The following is a 21,273-nucleotide window of genomic DNA, read 5'->3' as shown; positions in this document are numbered from 1 at the left end:
GTAGCTGCTGCTGGTGGTAGGAATGTTTTACTTATTGAAGTTTTGTAGTCTATGGTCTGTCCTGGGACAATGATAAAGACAGGAACATTTATAGGTAGTGATGCCCACAAAAGTTAGCCTTAGTTCAGAAACTACACTCAATGAGAAAAGCCACTGCCTGGCTAGTACTGTGGCAGTTAATATGAGAGAATGTCCAAGGTGTCCATTGCGTTTCCTCTCACAGTTACTCTGTATGTCTGCACTTACGGATATCAGGAAATGTAGCTGCTGTTGCCTCCTTCCTTCCTTTCTCCTCCTCCTCCTGCTCCTTCCTGATCCTCCTCTCCCTTACCTCCCTTATCCCCTCTTCCTCTTGGTTCTCCACCTCCTAATTTCGCTTGTTTTGATTGTTTGCTTTTGACATGTCCTCTCATGTAGCCCAGACTAGCTTCAAACTAGCCAAGGATGACCTTCAACTTCTGATCCTCCTGCTTCTACCTCCTGGATGTTACAAGTGTGGACCACTATGCCCAGTTCACATGGTACAGCAGATCAGAATTCAGGGTTCCCTGAGTGCAGGGCAAGTACTCAACCAAATGAGGTACATCTCTAGCCTCAAGAACTGTTATTTCTAATCTGGACTTATCTTCTTAGAAATACTTCTGGGTTCACTAAATTAAGGGTGACAAGTGACATAAGAAAGATCTAACTTGCATTTCTCCAAGTGTCAGGCTGTCTTATTTTAGGAAGTGGGTGATTCACGCAAGGCATCTCATACACTCCCATCTCCTTTGAAATGTATCATGGATAAAGTGAGAACCTCCCTGGTGTTCAAAACTCCCTGCAATTCTGAAAAGCTTCACCTTTAAGTCGGCTAGTAGAAGCTATAGTTCAAGTATTTCCCCTTCAACATTTTTGATTCATACAGTCTTTATCTGTCATGATAAATATTCATGGACTGGTCTTTACCTAAATTTCTGTAATGCTACCTTGCTTGAGTAACTTCCTCACAGCTTGATTCATAGACCTAGTACTGGTTTCTGGTAGGAAACAGCCAGTAGCAAGAACTCTACTCATAGCCATGGAATATATGGGTATTTTATACAACCATGTGAATTTATGTTGAAGGCTTAGTAAAAATGGACAGAGAAAATACTGAATGACCTAATATGTCAGGAATAAATAAAAGATCAACCTCCTTCGAACTTTTCATTGGTAATCTATCTTAACATCTTTCTGGCACAAACTTGTAGTAGAGAAGACTGAGCTGTCAACAACAATTGTAGGCACTGACAATGGCAATATTGTTAATAAAAAACACCTTTTCTTTTTATTAGGTGTTGCCTCTTGTCTAACTTGTAACTCCCTTTTTGAACACGCTATGAAATATTGAGCACTGAGAGAGAACCCAAGGCAATGTCTCACATGCGAATATTCAACAAACACTATTTCCCGTTTTCATATTTTTTAAAGTAATTCTACAAAAACTAGACTAACACAATGCAAAGGATCCTGATGTATTTATACTCTTAAGGAAACACCTTTCAATAAAAAATCATGCTGAAACCCTCTAAATACTGAGTATTTAGAAAATACTGAAACACAAAGCTGGGGTTAGTTTCATTGTTGTATGTCAAATGCAGCCCTTATGATGGCTACGTTATAAAAGCACCTTGGTGTTAGCCCACTGATACACATTTGAAAATGCAAACTGCCGAATGGCACACTTTTCATCCATATCTGGAACTTAGTTGTCAAAATCCAGGGGTTCAAAGGTGTGCTAGTAATACAGGAAGGAAACTTGTACATAATAGAATATGGACCCCTTTCCTCGCTTTGCAAAGACATGTTGTTGCTGAGATGGGCTGAAGGCTGCCCTGTTTCACTTAATAAGAGAAGAGATGCATATCCGTGTAAGTGCAATTAGAAGGCAGCTCCTAGGGAAAACCTTAAGCAGGCAGAGTACATTTGCAGCTTACAGCAGCTCCCTGTCTGGCCAGCATGTGATCGGAAGTTTGCACGGTGAGAATGAACCAACTTAAGGAACTGAAACTAGGAAACACTGTGCAGTGATATGCCTATAACCTGACTTGGGATGCTGGGTATTTGTAGGATGGAGACGAGGGAGAGCTTTTTATTTTATTTCTCCTTTGTCTTTTTGCTTTAACTATATTAGTTTTCACTTTAACGTCCTTACTAAACTTAAGACTTAGAACAAGTATTATGTCAAGCCTAAACTGCTCCTGGTGTCCCCTACACTAGTGAGGACACTAAGGAAGACGGGGGATGCACACCGCATTCCGGGAACTGTCCTGAACAGTTCCACGCACACACAGTTGCTTTCATCTTTATAGTAGTTACAACGGGTACTATAGAAGCTACAACGGGTGGCTGTTATGATTTCCACTGATGGTGAGAAACCCTAACTAGAAAATGGCTAAATAACCTGCTCCTGCTCATTTCTATGACAACGAGGGATAGAGCCAGAACTCAGAGCCAGGCAGTCAGTCCATAGTCCAGACCCTCAAGCCATTATGGTTTACTGTGAAAATATTCATGGCCTTTGCATCAGTTCCTACAGAGCTCTAGGGTCTTTGCAAACAAACTGTTAGAGATGTGACGACCCTTTGCTCTTCTGGGGGGGGGGGAATCAATCTTTAGTTACCATGAAACCCTTTGATAATAGCCCTTTCCAATTTTTGAGAAACTTATTCCAGCAGAGAAGTAACTTCAGTATCATAAGTGTCATAGTTATGTAAATGTCTCACTGCTTTGCTTTGCAATAAGTGCAATTCAAAAATGTATAAGTTCATTTAAATATGCTAAAGTGAAAATACCTTAACATTGTGGGTTATATGTACATGCAAGTGTTTTTAAAGCAATCAGACACAGTGTATCCATATTTCCCCTTATTTTCCATATAACCCCAGGCCACCTCCTTTTGTGACTGATAATGTAAGCATGTGCAGTATAAAGTGCTTCATAGGAAATAGCCAGGAAAAGCATCCATGCCGGGGCCCCCTCTATCAGAAATTTGTGAAGTTTAAAATGAGTAACCAGGAAGGAAGTACAGCTGGGAGAGCATACAACCATTGAGAGGCTGGTGCATTCCTTACATACTTCCTGCTTCTAGGAACCAACCAATGAAGAACCACAATTTGTGAGCGCTGTAAGAAATCAAGTGTGTGTGTTGTGGGCGGGATTCTGTGTGTATTGCCACCTGGGCTAAGAAGCTAGCTCCGGGTACTCCGCATGTGGTACTCATTAAACTATGGATAGAATGTGACAGCTAGTGCTTAAAGATGAGGTTTTGTACACCCTCAAGAAAGCAGATGTAGTCCTAAACATCAACTGCTATTAACGTTGGGCTCCTGTGAACATAGAAATTTTTCCACACACTCGCTTACTTTGATGAGACCAAATCCACTGGGTAATGCACCGAATGAAAGTGTAACGATGACGGTTTTCCTCATCCACAGTGAAAGAGAGGTTCACTGTGCACTAAGATACATTCTCTTGCTGGATGCACAGCATATTCCACTGAGCATCAAACTGTGCCCTGGCCATCCTTCACCTCTTAGTGCCCAACAAAAACAAGAATCCTAAAGTTCACACCATCACTACCCGCTGGCAAAATCTTTATCTAAATCATTGTGTATTACAAGTTGAGAGAAATAACAAAACTTCACTAATGTCTAAAACTCCATGAATGTCTTAAGAAGGCTGCACGGGAAGCAAACTCATGAAACTTTAGTTTTGTTTTTTTTTTTGTTTTTGTTTTTGTTTTTTTTCCTACACAACCCACAGCACTCGCTAATTTATAACTGAATCAGCAGCACTACCAGTGTGTGAAAGTTCTGGCTTTCATCTAGGCAAACGTGTCATGCTACGGAAAATCTTTACTGACTAAACAGAACTAAGATTCCACCACCCTGGCGGAAATCACTATAGTATCTGAGTGTGAACCAAATGTGAGAGGTTAGTCAGTGGAAGAACACACAGACAAGCAAACAAGACAAACGAAGAGTTCATACACTAAACTCTACATGCCAAATGCAGGTAGTGGGAAAATGTTTTGTACGTTAGATTCAAAATATCTCTGGGTAGGTCATATGCTTATTCATACACCCCTGAAATATAAGATAAATAAAACCATACCCAGTAAAATATAATCAGTCTAATACCATGTTAAAAAAAAAATTCAGGCTAGACAATGTCCAAACCCACAAGGCAAAACACTTATATTAAACTTAACAATGTTTTTCCCTTTTTTCTCAGTGCTAGAACTTAAACTCATAGCCTTGTACACACTATGATACTGCTCTGCCGCTGGACTATGCTCTTGTTTCTCTGCCAGAGTTCTGAAATGGGAGAAATAGTCCATAAATGATCATACATACAACTACCAAAAAAGGTGCCATCTGCGATAACTCTCGGAAGAGTCGCTTTAACTTGACATCGGCTAAATGATTCTCTGCGGATGTTTTTGTTTCTGTCCCTTGACAGCTCATCACAGTACTATCTTTGATACTTTTATTGCAACTACATAGAAATCAAAGTGTTAGATTTTTTGACTGGGAGATGGGCATGTGTTCTCATGAGACTGATGTAGAAGGCAAAGTGTAGAAAGTACAATAGGCAGAGGACAGCTGCTCAGAGCCACACTGGGCTGCATCACTCTGGGTGTTTCCCAGAGGACGTGCATGATCCTTCAGGAATAGGTGTCACCAAGATCGTTCTCATCGATAGCCAGGAAGTTGGTGTTTTCCTGACGGTGACCAACACAACATCTGTAAGGTATGACAGATGGACAATGTCTTACAGTAACCAAAATGATGAGTAGAAACAGACTGTGTCCATCCCCAGATCCCACTGCATTGGTGAGCTTCCTCAAGGATGTTCATTTCTCTCTTCCTAGGACCAGAAAAAAACTCCTCATCTGCACATTATTATCTCTCAACTAGCTAATAGACTGTCGAAACTTCAAATTTCAGTATGCATTTTCTTGGAGACCTCAATTTCAAAGGAATTTCAGTACAGAATAGAGTAGAAACAGGACTTGAGCTTGCAATGGCTCTCCATGATATCTGATTACACCACAGGGCACATATCCATACGCAAAGCCCTTAGAAAATGCAGAATGACAGCATGCATTCAGAAGACAACCAGTATTGTATCTTTAACTGAAGTGGTTATTCACAGGGAAAATCTGAATGTTTACTAAAGGAAGTGTTTAGAGTGTTAGTCACCTTGATTCTGAAGCAGTGTCCTGTCTAGTAACAGGAAAACAAGAATGTCATTAGTACAAAGAGAGATAATTGCTCTAAAGCAGGACTTAAAATAAAATGCATTTCCATAAATCATTCATTCATCACAGGCAAATTAACTCAACAGTGAACCACAATAAATAACTATATTTAAAATAAATACAAGTGAAATATAAAATCAAAACTATACCTCAAATACTTATCAGCAATGCCTTATTCTTTTTTATTAAAATTTTTATGAGAATAGAAGTAATGAGTATCACTTTTTAAAATGACCATTTACTTTGAGCAACAAGCTTCAAGATAAATAATTTTAAACATAAGCTAAAAACTTGAGAAGCAACTCATCACAACAAAAATGTCTGTTGCTGGAAAGGAAATATCATATTTGGTGAATATACATTGTAAAAATATGAATTATCAGGCACAATTATGACTTACCTACCAAGAAAAATAATGTTCAGCTCTCAAAAACTAATTTGAATTAAGGTATTAATAATACAAATACACTTATTCCTTTTCCTTTGTAATTTCAAATCTGTGCAAATGAATCTATCAGTCAAGAAACTGTGACATTCAAAAGACATTGGTTCCATTTCCTTAGTACCCTTACATGACTTAATAATTCAGGACAGTAAACTTGTTTTAAAAAGTAACACACTTGTTAGATTACAGCCTGCTGTGTCCTATTCCCTACTTAACTATGAACATTTAGAGATCCGTTTTTGCAATTAGAAAAATATTAAGTTCCCAAGTAACAGGAAGCTTCCTTCCTTCATCATTATGGAGAATTGAAGATACCATAGTAATTGTATGTACATGATGTTCTCTCCATAAAAAGTGATAATGAGAGGTACAGAGTTCAGAAGCCACTGAATTAAAAGCATGCTTTTGAATGCCATTATTCTTGGGACAGACACCCTGGTGTACTAATGGCAAAGGATGTAATACAAGCAATCTACTCACACACAGCCAAGGTTGAAGAACATATATATGTGTCTGTGCATAGAGAGAGCCTTGTAAATGAATATGTATACAACAAATGCAACAAATGTTTGAAGTTGACTAATCAAGAATGGATTAAAGGGAATCCTCTAGTATTTTGTAATTTTCTATAAATTTGATATTATTTAAAAATATAAAAATATATATTCTCTTCAAGATTGTAAGCAGTGTATTTATGTCTAAGTGACTTGTTAGCCAAATAAACCTAAGAATACACATTTCATCCAATATTTTCACTATGTACATATCCATTAACAATAAATATGTATGCACAACTGATTAATATATACAATAATAGCTACAACAGCACTCTAAGAAACCAAATTTCTATAACTACCTGTCCATTCATAAAAGCGTAGGTGGACTGGGATATGTTAGGTAATATACTACATTACAATAAAACTAAACACACTGAAGTATGCCTAAAATCAGGAATGAATCTCACAAAACAATGTCAACAGAAGGCAGATGGAGAAATAGAGGATCTTCTATATTCCCATTTATAGTGCGTCCAAAAAGTAGCAAAACTCAGCTCTTCTCTGTGAGGTCAGAGGTAGTAATGACCCAGGAGATGAGGGTTGCCAGCAGGCTTCTGGTACCCTTTCATTTATGGCATGGAGATAGGTGATGTGATGGTGTTCTCTTCTTGGTGAGCCACTGGTCTGTGTGTTTAGGGTTAATGTGCTTTTCATGAAAACAATTTAAGGTTTTATATTACCCAAACTGTACTGCAGAGCTACTGACTCTAGGCTATTAAATTAAAAGAGTTGGGGGTTTATGGATTGTAGGTTAGTTATCCGTTGCTCTATGTCTAATACCCACACCCCCAGAGAAGCTAGGAAACAAGGAGAACCCTAAGAGAGACATATACGGACCCCCTGAGAAGGGGAAAGGGACAAGATCTGTTGAGTAAATAGGGAGCATGGCGGGGTGGGGGGTGTAGGAGAGAGAGGAGGAGAGGAGAAGAGAAGAGGCAGGGAGGAGACCATGAAAGATGGGGAAGATTGAAAGGAAGAAGGGAGCTACCTTGGCGAGAGAGCTGTTATGGGCTTAACAAGAAACCTGGCACTTAGGAAAATTCCCACGAGTCCACAACGACTGCAACTAAGAATCTAAGCAATAGTGGAGAGGCTATCTTAAATGCCCTTCCCCTATGACTACCTTATATGCCATCCTAGAGCCTTCATCCAGTAGCTGATGGAAGCAGAAACAGACACCCACAGCTAAACACTGAGCCGAACTCCTGGAATCCAGTTGTAGAGAGGGAGGAGTGATGAGCAAAGGGGTCAAGATCATGCTGGGGAGACCCACAGAAACAGCTGATCTGAGCAAGCGGGAGTTCATGGACCCCAGATTGACAGCTGAGGAACCTGCATAAAACCAAACTAGGCCCCCTGAACGTGGGTGACAGTTCAGGGCTTGGGCAGTCTATGGGCCTCTGGCAGTAGAACCAGTATTTATCCTTAGCACATGAACTGGCTTTTTTGGAGCCCATTCCCTATGGAAGGATAGTCTCTCAACCTAGATACACAGGGGTGGGCCTCAGTACTGCCCCAAATGATGTGACAGACTTTGATAATCCCCCATGGGAGGCCTCTACCTCTCTGAAAAATGGATGGAGAGAGGGATGGGAGTAGGTGAGGGGAGTGATAGAATGGGAGGGAGGGGAAACTGGGATTGGTGTGTAAAATAAGATTGTTTTTAATTTAAATAAAAAATATTTTCAAAAAGAAAAAAGGGTTGGGGGAAAAACTATTCTCTGATTTTTAGAATTTCTCACAATTGAAAATAACATCTAAAAGTATTTACAATCTTCAATGTTATGAAGATTAGGACTTTTCTTGTTCAAAACCAACACTGCAAAAGATACAGCTACTAAATATTGAAATTGCCCAAACATGTATATATGCCTTGTGACTTCTGTGTCCTTCTATTAGCATGAGGTATGGAGGGCTATGGGGGGGGACCACCAAAAATAAAACATACAAATAAGCATGAATTCCTGATGACAAATGAACAAACTCACATTAAACAATGGAAATAACCTTTATGTATGTCGGCAAATCTCTAAAAAGATCTATGGTCTACATCTAGTCACTGCTAACCCTTCAGCTTCTTAATGACTATTTCTGTCATTGGAGGTGGGGGGATTGCCTGTCCCAACTTAAGGATGTCTCTACATGCTTATTTCAACTAATGCAGCAGTTCAGTCCTATGAAAGGACTTGCTGAGTGCCATATGCCTGTGAGAGGACAGTGTTGCAGATACTGTGATGGTGAAGAGGACAGTGTTGGAGATCCTGTGATGGTGGAGAGGACAGTGTTGGAGATCCTGTGATGGTGGAGAGGACAGTGTTGGCTCTCTGAACTCACTGCATAGTTCATCTACATTATACTACTTTGCAGGAGGCTTTCTCAGACTCTTCTCCCACAGTGTTCCTCTGAGAACTCTATTTCATTGGCCTTATGTCACCAGCAATGAAATTCTGTTTGAGCACATTGCACTAATTCAAAAGGAAAGTTGACATTCCCAATCACGCTAATACAATGTGAAGAGCAGGCACATGTGGACAAAAGATACTCAGAAATAACTCTAGGATGTGTCAGATGTAGCTAGTTAATGAGGGTTATCTACAAAAGTGCTAACTTTTAGAATATATTACATGGAATATAGAAATATAGAAAATAAAACAAAAGAGTATTAGTCAGTGGCACACATACCAACTGACAGCATTTTTCCTCTACTTGATTACAAGGATTGCCCATCATCAAGCAACTAGAAACAACCAGCATGGTCCATCAACAGGGAAATGGATATGCCATGCTATATTAAGCAGAATACTAGACAGTAGTAAAAAATGAATGAGTCAAGCTAGAAACAAAAACAGGAAGGAAATTCAGATTGTTAAGCTCACAGCAATCCCTTTAGTGGAGTCATAGCATGCTGCAGAGACAACACTCCCCTTAGTATTTCCACGGCCAATATGATCCCAGCTTACACAGAGACAGTTCTCTAAAGCTCATGGTATTTAATTTTGTGAAAAGGGAGTGCTGTGAGAGTTATATAAGTTTTCTACACCAAGGGCAAAAACAAAACAAAAGCTACAAGGTTCAGATTTCTCTCATGTTCTGAGAGTATCTACTGACACCTATCCTGAGCCCATCACATAACAGCGTACAGTGAACCTCAACACATAAACCCTTCACTGAGAAAAATCAAAGAAAGGTCTCTGAGACACTCGACTTGATGTACTTACAGATATTGCCCCTATCCTGTTAGCAAGCTGCTTTAGGGTGCCAAAATACATTCCCAGAGACTAAAACAATACAAGCAAGACTAGGGAAGGCCTTCTCACTACACGATGATACCAGATCCTGTTCCCAACGATACAAAGTTTAGATTCTGGGATGGCAGCAAATAATAGCATTTATTACATAAACACTTAATTCGAAAAGATATAAACACATCAAAAAAAAAAGGTGTAACCACGAGCTCTAATTATTTTTATTAATCAAATTGATTGGAATCAAGGTCAATACATTAGAAGCAGATTAAGATGAGCACACAGGTAAGAGTCACTCTGACATTAACCAGCCACTTCTTAGTAACATTAGCAATGCATCACTGAAGAAAATGGCGCTTTGCAAACAGCACACCGATCTCACCTGATTTCATTTTCATACTGTGGGGACAGTCTACCTGAATTCTGGTAAAAGCTTTTCAGGAAAGAAGGGGCAGTGAAGGAAGGGGCAGAGAAGGAAGTGTGAAGGCTTGGAAGGCTGGAGGAAGAGTTATTCTCCTTGTACATGCGTCGGGCTGACGGGAGAATGCTGAGTACAGAAAATACAGCAAATTGGTCTTAAAATTTAGCTTTTAGCAAAATCTTCATTTACTAAGAAAAAGCATAGAGATAGGTTCTTGCTACTAATTTACTCTTTGTGACCATGTCTTACTCAGAGTCTAAGGAGAGGAGCATGCAGTCCTGTGCTTAGGGCTACCCTGATGCTTCACCCTTTCACAGCTAGGATTTCTTAACACGTTGGGAGCAAAAAGTATGTTTACATGCAAAACAGAGTTACGGTCAGGGCAGGAAAACACAAACAGTTACAGGAAAACAATTTCCAGAGGGCAAACTGAGACTGAACAGTGCAAGCATTAACTATTCTAGAGATACAAATCCCTTCTAAATATTCGTGAACAAAATCTTAGTGAACAGTATCTCTGGCTTAACCAAACATTAGATTTGTGGTATTTCCCGTGTGAACCTGCAGCACGGCTCATCAAAAGCCTGACTCTCCCACGGGGCTTTTTTATTTTTAAATAAACAAGGGGCTTGTCCTGTAGAATGCTTTTACAGAACATACATGGCACCTTCTTTATACTGATGGTGATAAAAATTATTGGAGTGTATATGGTACAACATATGGGAAACTCGGGGAAGAATTGAGAGGGACATCATTTACAGTTCAAAATGATTGGCACCTTTCACTCTTGACAACAATCCCTTCTTGAGGGGGAAGAGATTTGTTGTCTTGAGTAAAAAAAAAAAAAATGAGAGAAATTATTATTTGTAAAATCTTGGTTTTCTAATGAACACTTAATCTCCACAGACACACAAGATCTGAAGACGGTTGCTTTGGCTTTCTTTATGTAACCCGTGTGTCTTATAATTTCTGGGTTTTTAGAATTAAAATCAACCAGAAAACAGCATTGAAAACCGTATCAGTAAAAACATGAAAGCAAATCTGATAACACTTCATATTGACACTGGCCATTTTACAAGATGTTCTACTGTCACTCGGTTTTATGAATGACTGTGGCACACGTCTGTCCGCATGAAACCCACAGGGAAGGAAAAGGAAGAAAATTGGCTGCCAGACATGAGTTGAGGTAAACGGTAAGAAGCTGCACATTTTACCTTTACTCCTTGATACCTGACAACAGGCAGTTTTTTTGGATTATTCTTTAATACTATTTGAGGTCATTCTAATCTAATGGACAACACCTGCAACTGTATAGTCTCCTTTGTAGACAGTGTTTTAGGCAAAACGGGTGGTAGTTATCACACTTAGGTTTTATTTGTTATGTAGTAAAACACAGCCAAATGTTGTCTCCTGCATGAAAGGGATATTATTGCAGGCTGACAAGAAGCTGTGGGCTTGGCCATTTGTGCTGATGACGTCCTCAGAGCCAGCCTTTAAAAGGGCAGGATATAATGTGAGCCAGCACATTTTCAGGCAAAATGACTGCATTCCATGTGCTCTCTATTTTTTGGTGGCGCAAATAAATAAAATTAAAAGGTCCCATTTAAAATGTCTTAGAGTTTGTCAGGGTATATCTTAACCTTGCCTCACTGAGAAAAACAAAATGCATCCCTTGCTTTTCTGCTCCTTCGGAACCCTAAAATCTGGCTAAAACATGAAACACAATCCACACTGACTCCAAACTGACCCAAACAGAATGACATTAGACTATGCTGTCCCATGGTGGGGGACAGGCCAGGACCTACCTGCATTGCTCACTGGAACTCTGTCTCAGTAGAGGGGACCTTAGGCCATGAGCCCTCCCATCTTGCAAGTTCAGCTTCCTCCTTGAACTTGAAGGTGGGTGGCTGAAGGTGTGAGCTCGTCTTCGGAACTGTGGAGAATCAGAATCCTCCTCTGGGAAGGCGTGCCAGGCAGAGGACAGAGGGGAGGCTGGTGGTGTTCCAGGAGGAGAGTCCCCTGGTGAGAAGTCCTACAACACAAACCAGAAGGTGTCTGCCCCTACCAGGCTAAGGACAGACACACAGATACCCAGAGCTCAGCAGCGACAGAGGAACCCTCTTCCTGACTCATGACAAAACTGTTTTGTTTTTCTTTTTACTCAGCCCTGGTGAAGACTAATCTGTCTGTTTCACCACAACCCACTGCTGCTGATAAGCAGGTGTCACAGAGCATCGGAAAAGATAGGCAGGAAAGTGAAAGGCCGATAAAAGGTACTCTTCCCCTGAGGGCGGGCTGTGGTAGAAAGCTAGGGCTACTGTCCTCTTCCTATTGTTGCCAGAGAGATGAAGAGGCCATGACGGGAAAAGGGGTGGAGCCTTTGCTCAGGGATCTCCTAACCTCTGTGACCTATGGCTCTGCATATTTCCAGGAATGGCAAAACAATATCACAGTGACTTAATGTCTGGGACTTGGAGCAAAGCTTTGCAAAAGTAAATTAAAGCCTGTGAATTATCTTCCCACACTCTGGATGTTTCTGCCCAGCGGCATGATCCCTGTGGTAAGTTTCTCTTAGAAGAAGTGAAAAACAGGAAATGAACAAAAGGGAGCCCTTTGGAATGCCTCTCCCACCCGGTGCAAAGAACATAAATCTTTCAATCCAGAGAGGTATGCACCACAGTAAATAAACCATCCGGCTTGCTGAGCCGGGCTACAGATAAGACACATCGCTGGACTAGGTCTCTGGTGCCAACAAAAGTTTATAAAAAAAAAAAAAAAAAAAATACTTTGGTGTCTTCCTACTAGGACAACAAAGGTTGAAGGTGCCTGTAGTTGCACATTGCACAAAACAGGAAACAGGAAACCCTCTCTAGGGCTGGCTGTGATACAGAGAGGATGGTGTTAGAGCTGAAATGTAGGAGAACCAAACAGAGGAAATGAAGTAACATGGATAAAGAATAACAATAAGCTGGGGGGGGGGGTCTCTGCTTGGGGGGAGGGGTGCTAATTGGGTGGTTCCGCTTGTATGGCTTTAGTATATCCAGTGCAACACATACAGAGTTAGCCAGTGAAGGGTGTGCTGCACCTTGTCCCAACAGAAAGGAACTTAGCTGGGTGAGAAATAAATAGGCACCAGAATCTTATTTAAAACGCGAGTATCAAGTATTTATTTCTTAAAAGGCTGTTTTAAAAATAAAAATCTCGCCACAAAATAATTATGCATGCATGTTTTACCATAGCTGTGGCTAAGCAGCAGTGTTTGGTGACCTGAGGAGCTATGAGTAGATACCTTCTCTGAAGCAAGACTGTTGGACCGTTCAAAGCTGTCCACGCTTCCAAGCCGACCTCTCATTCTGTTTGCTCCCTGTGTGCAGAGAGAGGGTAGACAGAATTATTACAACTGCAGCTTGAGTCTTACAGGAGAAAAGAGAAGGCCAGCTGAAGTTTTCACTCCACCTAAGCATTAAATGAGTCCCCTTAGTTCACTCATACTTGTCAACTGCATTAACGGCCATCAGAGCCTGCAGACTCCTAGTGTCTCTAACTCAGCTGTTAGACGACCACATGGCACACGGAGGTTTTTGAAGCTATTTTGGTTACAGTCTTAAAGGTGACTCACCACAAGATCGTGAGAGTGTCATTAACTCTGACCTCACACAGACAAACGTAAATATGGACAGAGCATTAAAAGACACCAAGCAAGCTATGCATGCCTTTCATACAACATATCATAGACATCACAATTCACATAACAATGTAATAAATATATTAAAACAGAATAATGTGATCCCAGGACTTGGGAGGCTGGGGCAGTATGATTGCAAATTCCAAGTTTGAAACCACCATGAACTTCATAGTAAGTTCAAGACCAGCCTGGGCAAGTCTTGTGTCAAGAAATGCTAAGCTTGCACAGAAACCAGAGTTCTGTCCTTTGGAGTAAAACAAAACAACAACAAAAAGCCTTCAAAAATTATTAATTTTGCTTTATTAATTATCCTATAAAAATTGCCAATGCCAACAAATCATTTCACTTTACCAGGTTAGGTCAGTCAGTGTCACTGTTAATGACTGGTTCTGGGTAGACATCTCAACACAATGTAAAACTGATGTAACGGATGGCTATCTATTACTCTCACAATACATAGGACGAAACTAAGCCAAATGAAGGAAAGAAAACACAAAAGTGGGTTAGGAAGCACATCATATCATACAGAGGGTCTTAAGGGTAAAACATTAAAAATACAGAAAGGAACTAAAAGGAAGGGCCAGAAACACAAGTCAGGCATGGAACAGTACGTCTGCAAAATGAAGAGATACACAACGTTTCACAGCATTCGCCGTTTTAATATATATTAAGATATTCACTATTTATGTATACATGTTATTTTAATGTGTACTGATATAATATATTAGATATTAGATATATATTTAAATAGTGAATATATGTAGGGGGTTGGGGTAGAAGGAATTAAATTTTAATTGTTCATCAAAGTAATACCTGTACAAAGTTTCAAGAGTCAACAAAAATTTGAGCTTGTTGTAAATACACATGTATCATGGAATAATAAGGATCGGGAAAAACAGATAGGCTGAACAGATATTTATTCAGGGAGAAATAGCTTACAACAGAGACAGATGAAGGCCAGCAGGTTCCCAACCTAAGAATGCCTCTGGGTGCTCTCTGTCTCCATCCAGCAAGCAAAGAGCAACAACACACATGCTCTTTTGTTGGGTGACAGAGGGTATAGACAGTGTTGTGCAGAGCTGGTATAGGCTTGGGGCTGAATGTCTGGAGACAGACAGACAAAGAGACTGTGTCCACCCAGAAGGGCAGTCCAGGCAGCATTCAGGCCAGGAAACACTTGGCTGGTGGGCAAGAGTCATCTGGGAGTCTGGTCCGGAGCTGGGAGGCCCCAAACACCTTGGATGCTCCGTGGTCCAGTCTGACTGAAGTCATGGGCAGTGCTGCAGGGTCATCTAGGCTCCACTTAGGTCATCCAGGGCCTTGCGGGTGAATTCGGGCAACCCAAAGGCTGAGCGGTTCATGTCAGAGTTATAGTATTTCAGCTGTGTCTGCTCCACCCGGGCCTATGTCAGCTACTGCATGGGCTTCCGGAAGTCGGTGCTCAAGTTTTTGCTATACAACATGAAGCCGATCTGGCTGCTTAGAAAGGAAGGGGATGGTGCAGTAGGCATAGCCTACCACAGAGAAGAGAGATCTGCAGAAGTATCTCTTCTCCTTGATGAGGTCCAGGTGCAGCCACTGGCATTCACCCTGCCGGCTTAGGATGCTGCTTTCCTTCAGTGCCGTCTTCATGAGGGGCTGGTAATAGGTCTCCTTGAAGAGTCTCTGAGTAGGGCCTATGGTGTCTGAGGAGTCGGTGATGACATTGAAGTCATCTTGGTTCTGTTTCATGAACTCAAAGCTACAGCCCACACGGAGGGTTAGCTTTGAGCTGGAGGAGCCAATGACCATGCTAGTCAAAAATTCTTGGAATCTTTGACGACACCTTCACTGATCTCACACAGCACCACAGACTCCACAGAGGGGTGCTTCACCCCGCATCTCCACCCTGATGATCAGCATCTTCCATGGGTTGAGGTGGCTGCAGAGCGGCAGGTTGGTGACCATCTCCTGGGAGGAAAACTTGTCCCTCTTAGGACCCTGGATCCAGAACCACCACATTGCGGTAGGTTTCACTGCGGAAGATGAGGATGTCTTGCTACCACAAGCTGATGGGAGATGTCATTCTGTATATGTTTCTCATACTGGTTAATAATAAAGCACTGTTGTCCAATAGGAAAGGAAGATAGGAGGGGCTAGGAAACAAGGAGGAAATAGGAAGTAGTAAGGAGGAGTCAAGATGGAGAGTCTGAAGAAAGCAGTAGGCCGCCGGCTCCCGGGTAAGAGAAATACATAGATCAGCAGAAATGGGTTAATAATTAAGGCAGAGCTAGTCGATAAGAAACAAGTAACCGGGCCAACAGCATTGTATCAAATACAGAGTCTCTGTGTGTTATTTGGGGCTGGCGCGGCTGCAGAACAAGACCAGCAGTGGCGGGCAGAAAACCATACTTGTTACAACAAGCAGCAGTGATGCAGAAGCTGCTCCATCTGCAGCAACAGGACCTGGCCAGGCCACAGGCTGCAGGTGTCTGGGACCAGCCCTTGAGGATGGCAGTAAGACCAGATGCAACAGTACCATTGGAGCCCTGCTCCATGGCAGGCGGCCAGGGACTGCAGGCCCCATGGAGTTACAGCACAATGGGACTAGCTCTGCCCACCACCCACGCCACAACCAAAGAGTCAAATTTTGTTAGCCAGTCTTATGAAGAAAGGGTTTAGCTATCACCCTCTTCTCTCACACTTCGAACCCTACCACCAAAAGCAAGTCTTGAAATGATTTCTACTGGTGCTTCTAATATGCCATTCATTGTAGTATTCCTTTGTCTTTCTAGCTCAGACAAGATCTGGAAGATGAAACAAGTACTCTTGCCTCACCATACACACACACACACACACACACACACACACACACACACACCACTTAAATCTGTGTTTTCTGCTTTGATTATCCTGACTTCTTTGTTAGTATTGTTTACAGTTAAGCTACACAGTTACCATGATTACATCTGATTGTATTTTGTGACTTGTCTTGTCCTTTTTCAAAGTGTTAATGACCTTTTATTCAGCAATCATAAAATTTGCCAACAGATCACTGTATGGTCAAGCATCATATAATCCACCAATTAGTCTTCATCTTTGAACTCAGCATCATCGTGATGTTTGTCTCCCTGCCCTGAGCTGGACTCCATCTACAGGTCTTCCTGGTACCCTCCTTTGATCCCCACCCCCCCATGACATTAGAATCATGTCTTCCCCTTTTTTCAGTTCATTTCCTCATTTTGGTGGCACACATTCACCAGGTACTTTCTCAGAAAGGGGAGATTGGAATGTAAGTCACTTTAATTTACAAATGCCACTGTTCTATGCTTATGTTTCATCAATAGTTCATCTGGATGTTTGGAAATTTTCCTTCATCATTCTTTAGCGTTGTTCAGTGTCCTTTGTTCTATGATCTAAAGGTTTTGTGACCTTAAGGTATCTGTGCATAGGGTGACGTTGCCTTTTCAAGCAACAATTGAGAAACTTCTTACAGTGCCTTGGCATGAATTTTTACTCAGTTGCTCTAACATGTATCTTCTCAGCCCCTTAGATCTAGAAAGCCATGCTCATTAGCTCTAACATATTTTCCCACCCTTTGCCAGCTACCACAGGTAGGGGAGCTGGTTCCAGCCCTCACCTGGACGAAGGGCAGGGGCTGACCAACTCAGCTATCACCCAGGCCAGATCCAGGGCTTTGAGTTGGCCCACCCCAACATCTGCCCCATCTATGAGCTGCTGGAACACGTGAAGGGGACAGTCCTGCAAAACCAGAGCTACAGGATCTCCATGACAAAGGGCAACAGCAGATATCTGAGAGGAATCCCAGAGGGGGTCCAGTAGAGTAACAGAAGTCAGGAGTCACAAAACAGTCCAACGACTCATTAAAACGAACATTTATAAGTAAAGTTGTTTGGGCAAAAGGGTATGCTGTGTGACACACCATGACAATACCACAACTTCCATGGTGAGATTTTTCTTTTCTTTTTTGGGGGGAAGCTGTAAGGGCAGAGGGCAGATATGGAATGATGGGGAGATGAGGGGGGTTGGGGTGCATGATGTGAAATTCACAAAGAATCAATAGAATTTTTAAAAATAATATCACAAGAAAAAAAATGAGTCCTTAAGCCCCTTCTCAGTGGTGGTCTGCTGTGGTCAGGCCTTACAGAAGGGAGATGGAGTTACAAGTAAACCAGATTTTCTGAAATGCCTAGAACCTCATCAAGGTTGTTTAAGCCCTCAATTCTGCATTATAGCAAGCAAATGTCTAGTGATAAAATATATTTTTATCTAATGAACTGTTAGTGTGTAGCTCAGAGACAGTCGGTAAAGCTGATTGGTGCCTGCGACTCTTAGCTGAGGTTTACATGCCAACCTGCCCGGTGTCTCAACAGTTAACCATCACACTAGGGAAAGCAATCATAACAGGACCAAAACATTTTCATGAGCAAAACAATGTAAGTCATGTACTTTGCTCATTGTGGTGCAATTTATCCATGACTGGGCGTGTGTTTTCACGTAGCATAAAACCAAGTTACTTTAAAACTAAACCCTACCACAGGCATTAATTCTCCTACTTCCTCAGAGACACAATGAACATTACTCTAAAGAGAGTGAACAAGGGAGAGTATATTCAAAATAAATAACACTTTCCACTGGTGAGTACACTGAAAACTCAAGAAACAGCAATAAACAGCCAGACACACAGTTCTGTCTTTAATTCTACACACACAACTTTCTCAGTTTTACCAAATGATGATTTGGTAACTCCTGGGCTAGCCATTTTCAGTAGACCCACTTTTTAGTGTTTATGAGCTGAGCTTCTAAGCAATTCTAACATGGACCCATCTCATAAAACAACTACATCTCACTCCAGAAAGCAATTGTGACCTAAAGACAGGCTGGAGTGAACTTCCTGCTACACAACCCAAAACAGAAAAGCACTTTTATCAGGCAGATGGAGCCGTCAGCCTTCTGTTACACTTGAAGCACCCAAGACCTTGTTAGGCCACATTTATAGCATTTGGCATCACCCAAGGACACAAAAGCTACAGTATTCACTGGGACCAAAATAGCTTAGCTGTGCCCTTGCTGGGAGCCATCGCGGCAATTCAAGGCATGCAGAAGAGATACTGCAAAGTCAGCCCCGTAGCGCACCAAGGTCTAAGTGGAGAGTAAGGGCAGACCTTCAGCTTTTTTGCAAACAACAGGTTTCCAGCCTACAGATCACGCCCTCCTCACATCTACAGTGGGGCACTTTAACAGCGCTAACTTATAATGTAACCCAGTACTGCAATGCGCATTTGGTAAGTGGAGAAACTACAGCTTGGAGCTTTGAGCTGGGGATGAAACGGCCCAAGTTTACAGGTCTAAAATCTGCCAAGGCCAGGTCTTACTTTCAGGTCTCTGGCCACCTATGTGGTCATTCTAATGAAATTGTTGATCAATACAGTGTTCTTCTCTGACAGCTGACATTGATGACTACCAGTCTGCTTGTCGGGAATAGTAACTCTCAAACTTGAAGTGGTGCCGGTGTGACTTCGGGGGCTGTTAAAAGTCCACACTACTGGACTCAACTCCAGAATTTCTGATGAAGCAATTCTGAGGTCAGACCAGGCTTCTGAATGACTGACAAGGTCCTAGATCTGTGGCTCTCAATCTGTGGGTCATGCATGACCCCCTTGGGGTTGCATATCAGACAGATGTCTACATTATAATTCGTAACTAACATAATTACAGTTATGAAGTAGCGTGAGATAAGTGTATGATGGGGTCACAACATGAGTAACCGTATTAATGGGTCACATTAAGAAGGTCGAGAACCACTAGCATAGATGAAGGTGAAGGTGCTCATATGTGTCCAAACTTTAAGAAAAAATGGCCATCCCAGAGCATGAGAAATCACAATGGTGAGCTAAGTAGCAAAATTCATACTGTACATCAGTATCACCGGTGAAGACTCTTCACCAGAGGGGCCTCAGCTCACCCCCCTACATACTGTGATATGATGAGCTCTGGGTTCCGTTTCTGAAAAGTTGCTAGCACCTGACCATGACCAAGGAGACTGGCAGAGAGCTTCAACACACTTCACTACTTATTCTATAAATTCTTTTTTAAAAATGAAAGGATTGCCCATGGTCCAGAGGTCCCACTACCATCCATGCAAAGACGGGCAGCGTTGTGTGGATGTGGTGGGCTATAAATATATATCCACAGTAATAAAGATGTCCCACTAATTCCTAACTCCCAGCTTGTCTACGACAATTATTTTAAACTGACTTCTTACAGTGATTTTTCTCAAGAGACTCTAATTGTTTACCTCTTAAACATATTTGAATATGGCAAGATCATTTGTAAGCAAGTTGGCTATGAGTTCACAGTGGGTTGTTTCTGCTACCCTATCAGGCATGTTCACTCAGGAGAACTCTGGTCAGCATCTTATTATCATGTACCAAGGTTTGTGTTATTTAAGTCATGCTTCCCCTGTGTGCATGACAGGAGAGGAGCATAATGTTGGCTTTGAATGTGTGTCTATCCATCTTCCTTGATGGCATAATTCAGTAAAACAATTACAACGGAGGCCTCGTAATGACGAACTCCTCATGCTAGTGAATTCTCCCCCATCCTCCTCCTAAAAAAACACTGCTAACTGGAATGTCCTAGGATGGATGGATAGACAGATAGACAGACACACAACCAGCCAGCTAGATAATATATAAATAGATGATATGTAGACTGATAGACATACATACGTACGTACGTACGCATGTTCATACATATTATAGTCATCTAATAGTTCAGGGTTAATTGCTAAATGACACATACAACATTGTTTTACAGTAACAACAGCCGGGCTAAGCAGTTCTTTAAGCAATGTCTGTGTATAAGCTCACTTACTGCTCATCAAATCCCTAGGCAATGGGTATGTCACGGCCCTTGCTCCCAGAGCACACTGAGGTAGAATAAAAGGAAAGAACTCTGTTCCTTGTGTCTTCTTCTGTTTTCTGGTTTTAATAACAAACACCAGGCCGTGGGGCCAATAACTAACAAAGAAAAGTTTACTTTAGCTCACAATTCTAGTTCAAGGTCAAGGGTCAGATCTGGTTTTGACCCTCCTGTTATCAAAGTGGTGAGATGATCCAGAACTTCACATGAGAGAGGGAGACCTGGCCACGCTGGCTGTGACAGCATCCCTACTTTAGAGCTAACCTAGTAACCCTTCCGTCAACTAGCCACCTCATTAATGGTCCCCCTCCTATTCTCTCCTAATAGAGGCTACATTCCACCATGAGTCTTGGACGAGATTAACCATGGCTATTTCATAGTAACAGGCAGTCTATGTTCTGACCAGCATGAGCAAAGTGATAGGCTGGAGTCCTTGCCATCTGCCCTGATGAACAAACATAGTGCCACAGAGGCCGTGCCTGAGCCTGAGTCTAATGAGGGAGCCTGTCAGCAAACACAAGCTGAGGGAAAGCTTACAAAACAGCAAGCCAGCTGAATTCAGGAGTGTCAAGGCCTAGAAGACGAGGGAAGTCTGAGGAAGACTGTTTGCATAACAGGTTATGTCCAACCTGTAGGTCATGGACAACATGCAACCCATGATCGCCACGAATGTAGCCCAACACTACCTGCCATGGAGATATCAAACTCC

At 41.8% G+C, this 21,273-nt stretch overlaps 1 protein-coding gene across 1 annotated transcript in view; it reads right to left on the bottom strand.

Annotated features, from left to right (window-relative positions):
• Tbc1d4 (TBC1 domain family member 4) overlaps positions 1–21,273 on the bottom strand; it is a 148,862-nt gene that overhangs the window by 20,222 nt on the left and 107,367 nt on the right. The window contains exons 9-12 of the mRNA XM_051195286.1: positions 13,245–13,319; positions 11,761–11,987; positions 9,917–10,081; positions 5,229–5,252 (exon numbers count right to left, since the gene is read on the bottom strand). Coding sequence (XP_051051243.1) covers positions 5,229–5,252; positions 9,917–10,081; positions 11,761–11,987; positions 13,245–13,319 — 491 coding nt within the window. The remainder of the gene's footprint in view (positions 1–5,228; positions 5,253–9,916; positions 10,082–11,760; positions 11,988–13,244; positions 13,320–21,273) is intronic.

Source organism: Phodopus roborovskii, unplaced genomic scaffold (genome assembly GCF_943737965.1).
Source record: "Phodopus roborovskii unplaced genomic scaffold, PHOROB, whole genome shotgun sequence".
Lineage (NCBI taxonomy): Eukaryota > Metazoa > Chordata > Mammalia > Rodentia > Cricetidae > Phodopus > Phodopus roborovskii.
This window is presented reverse-complemented; position numbering and strand designations above follow the sequence as displayed.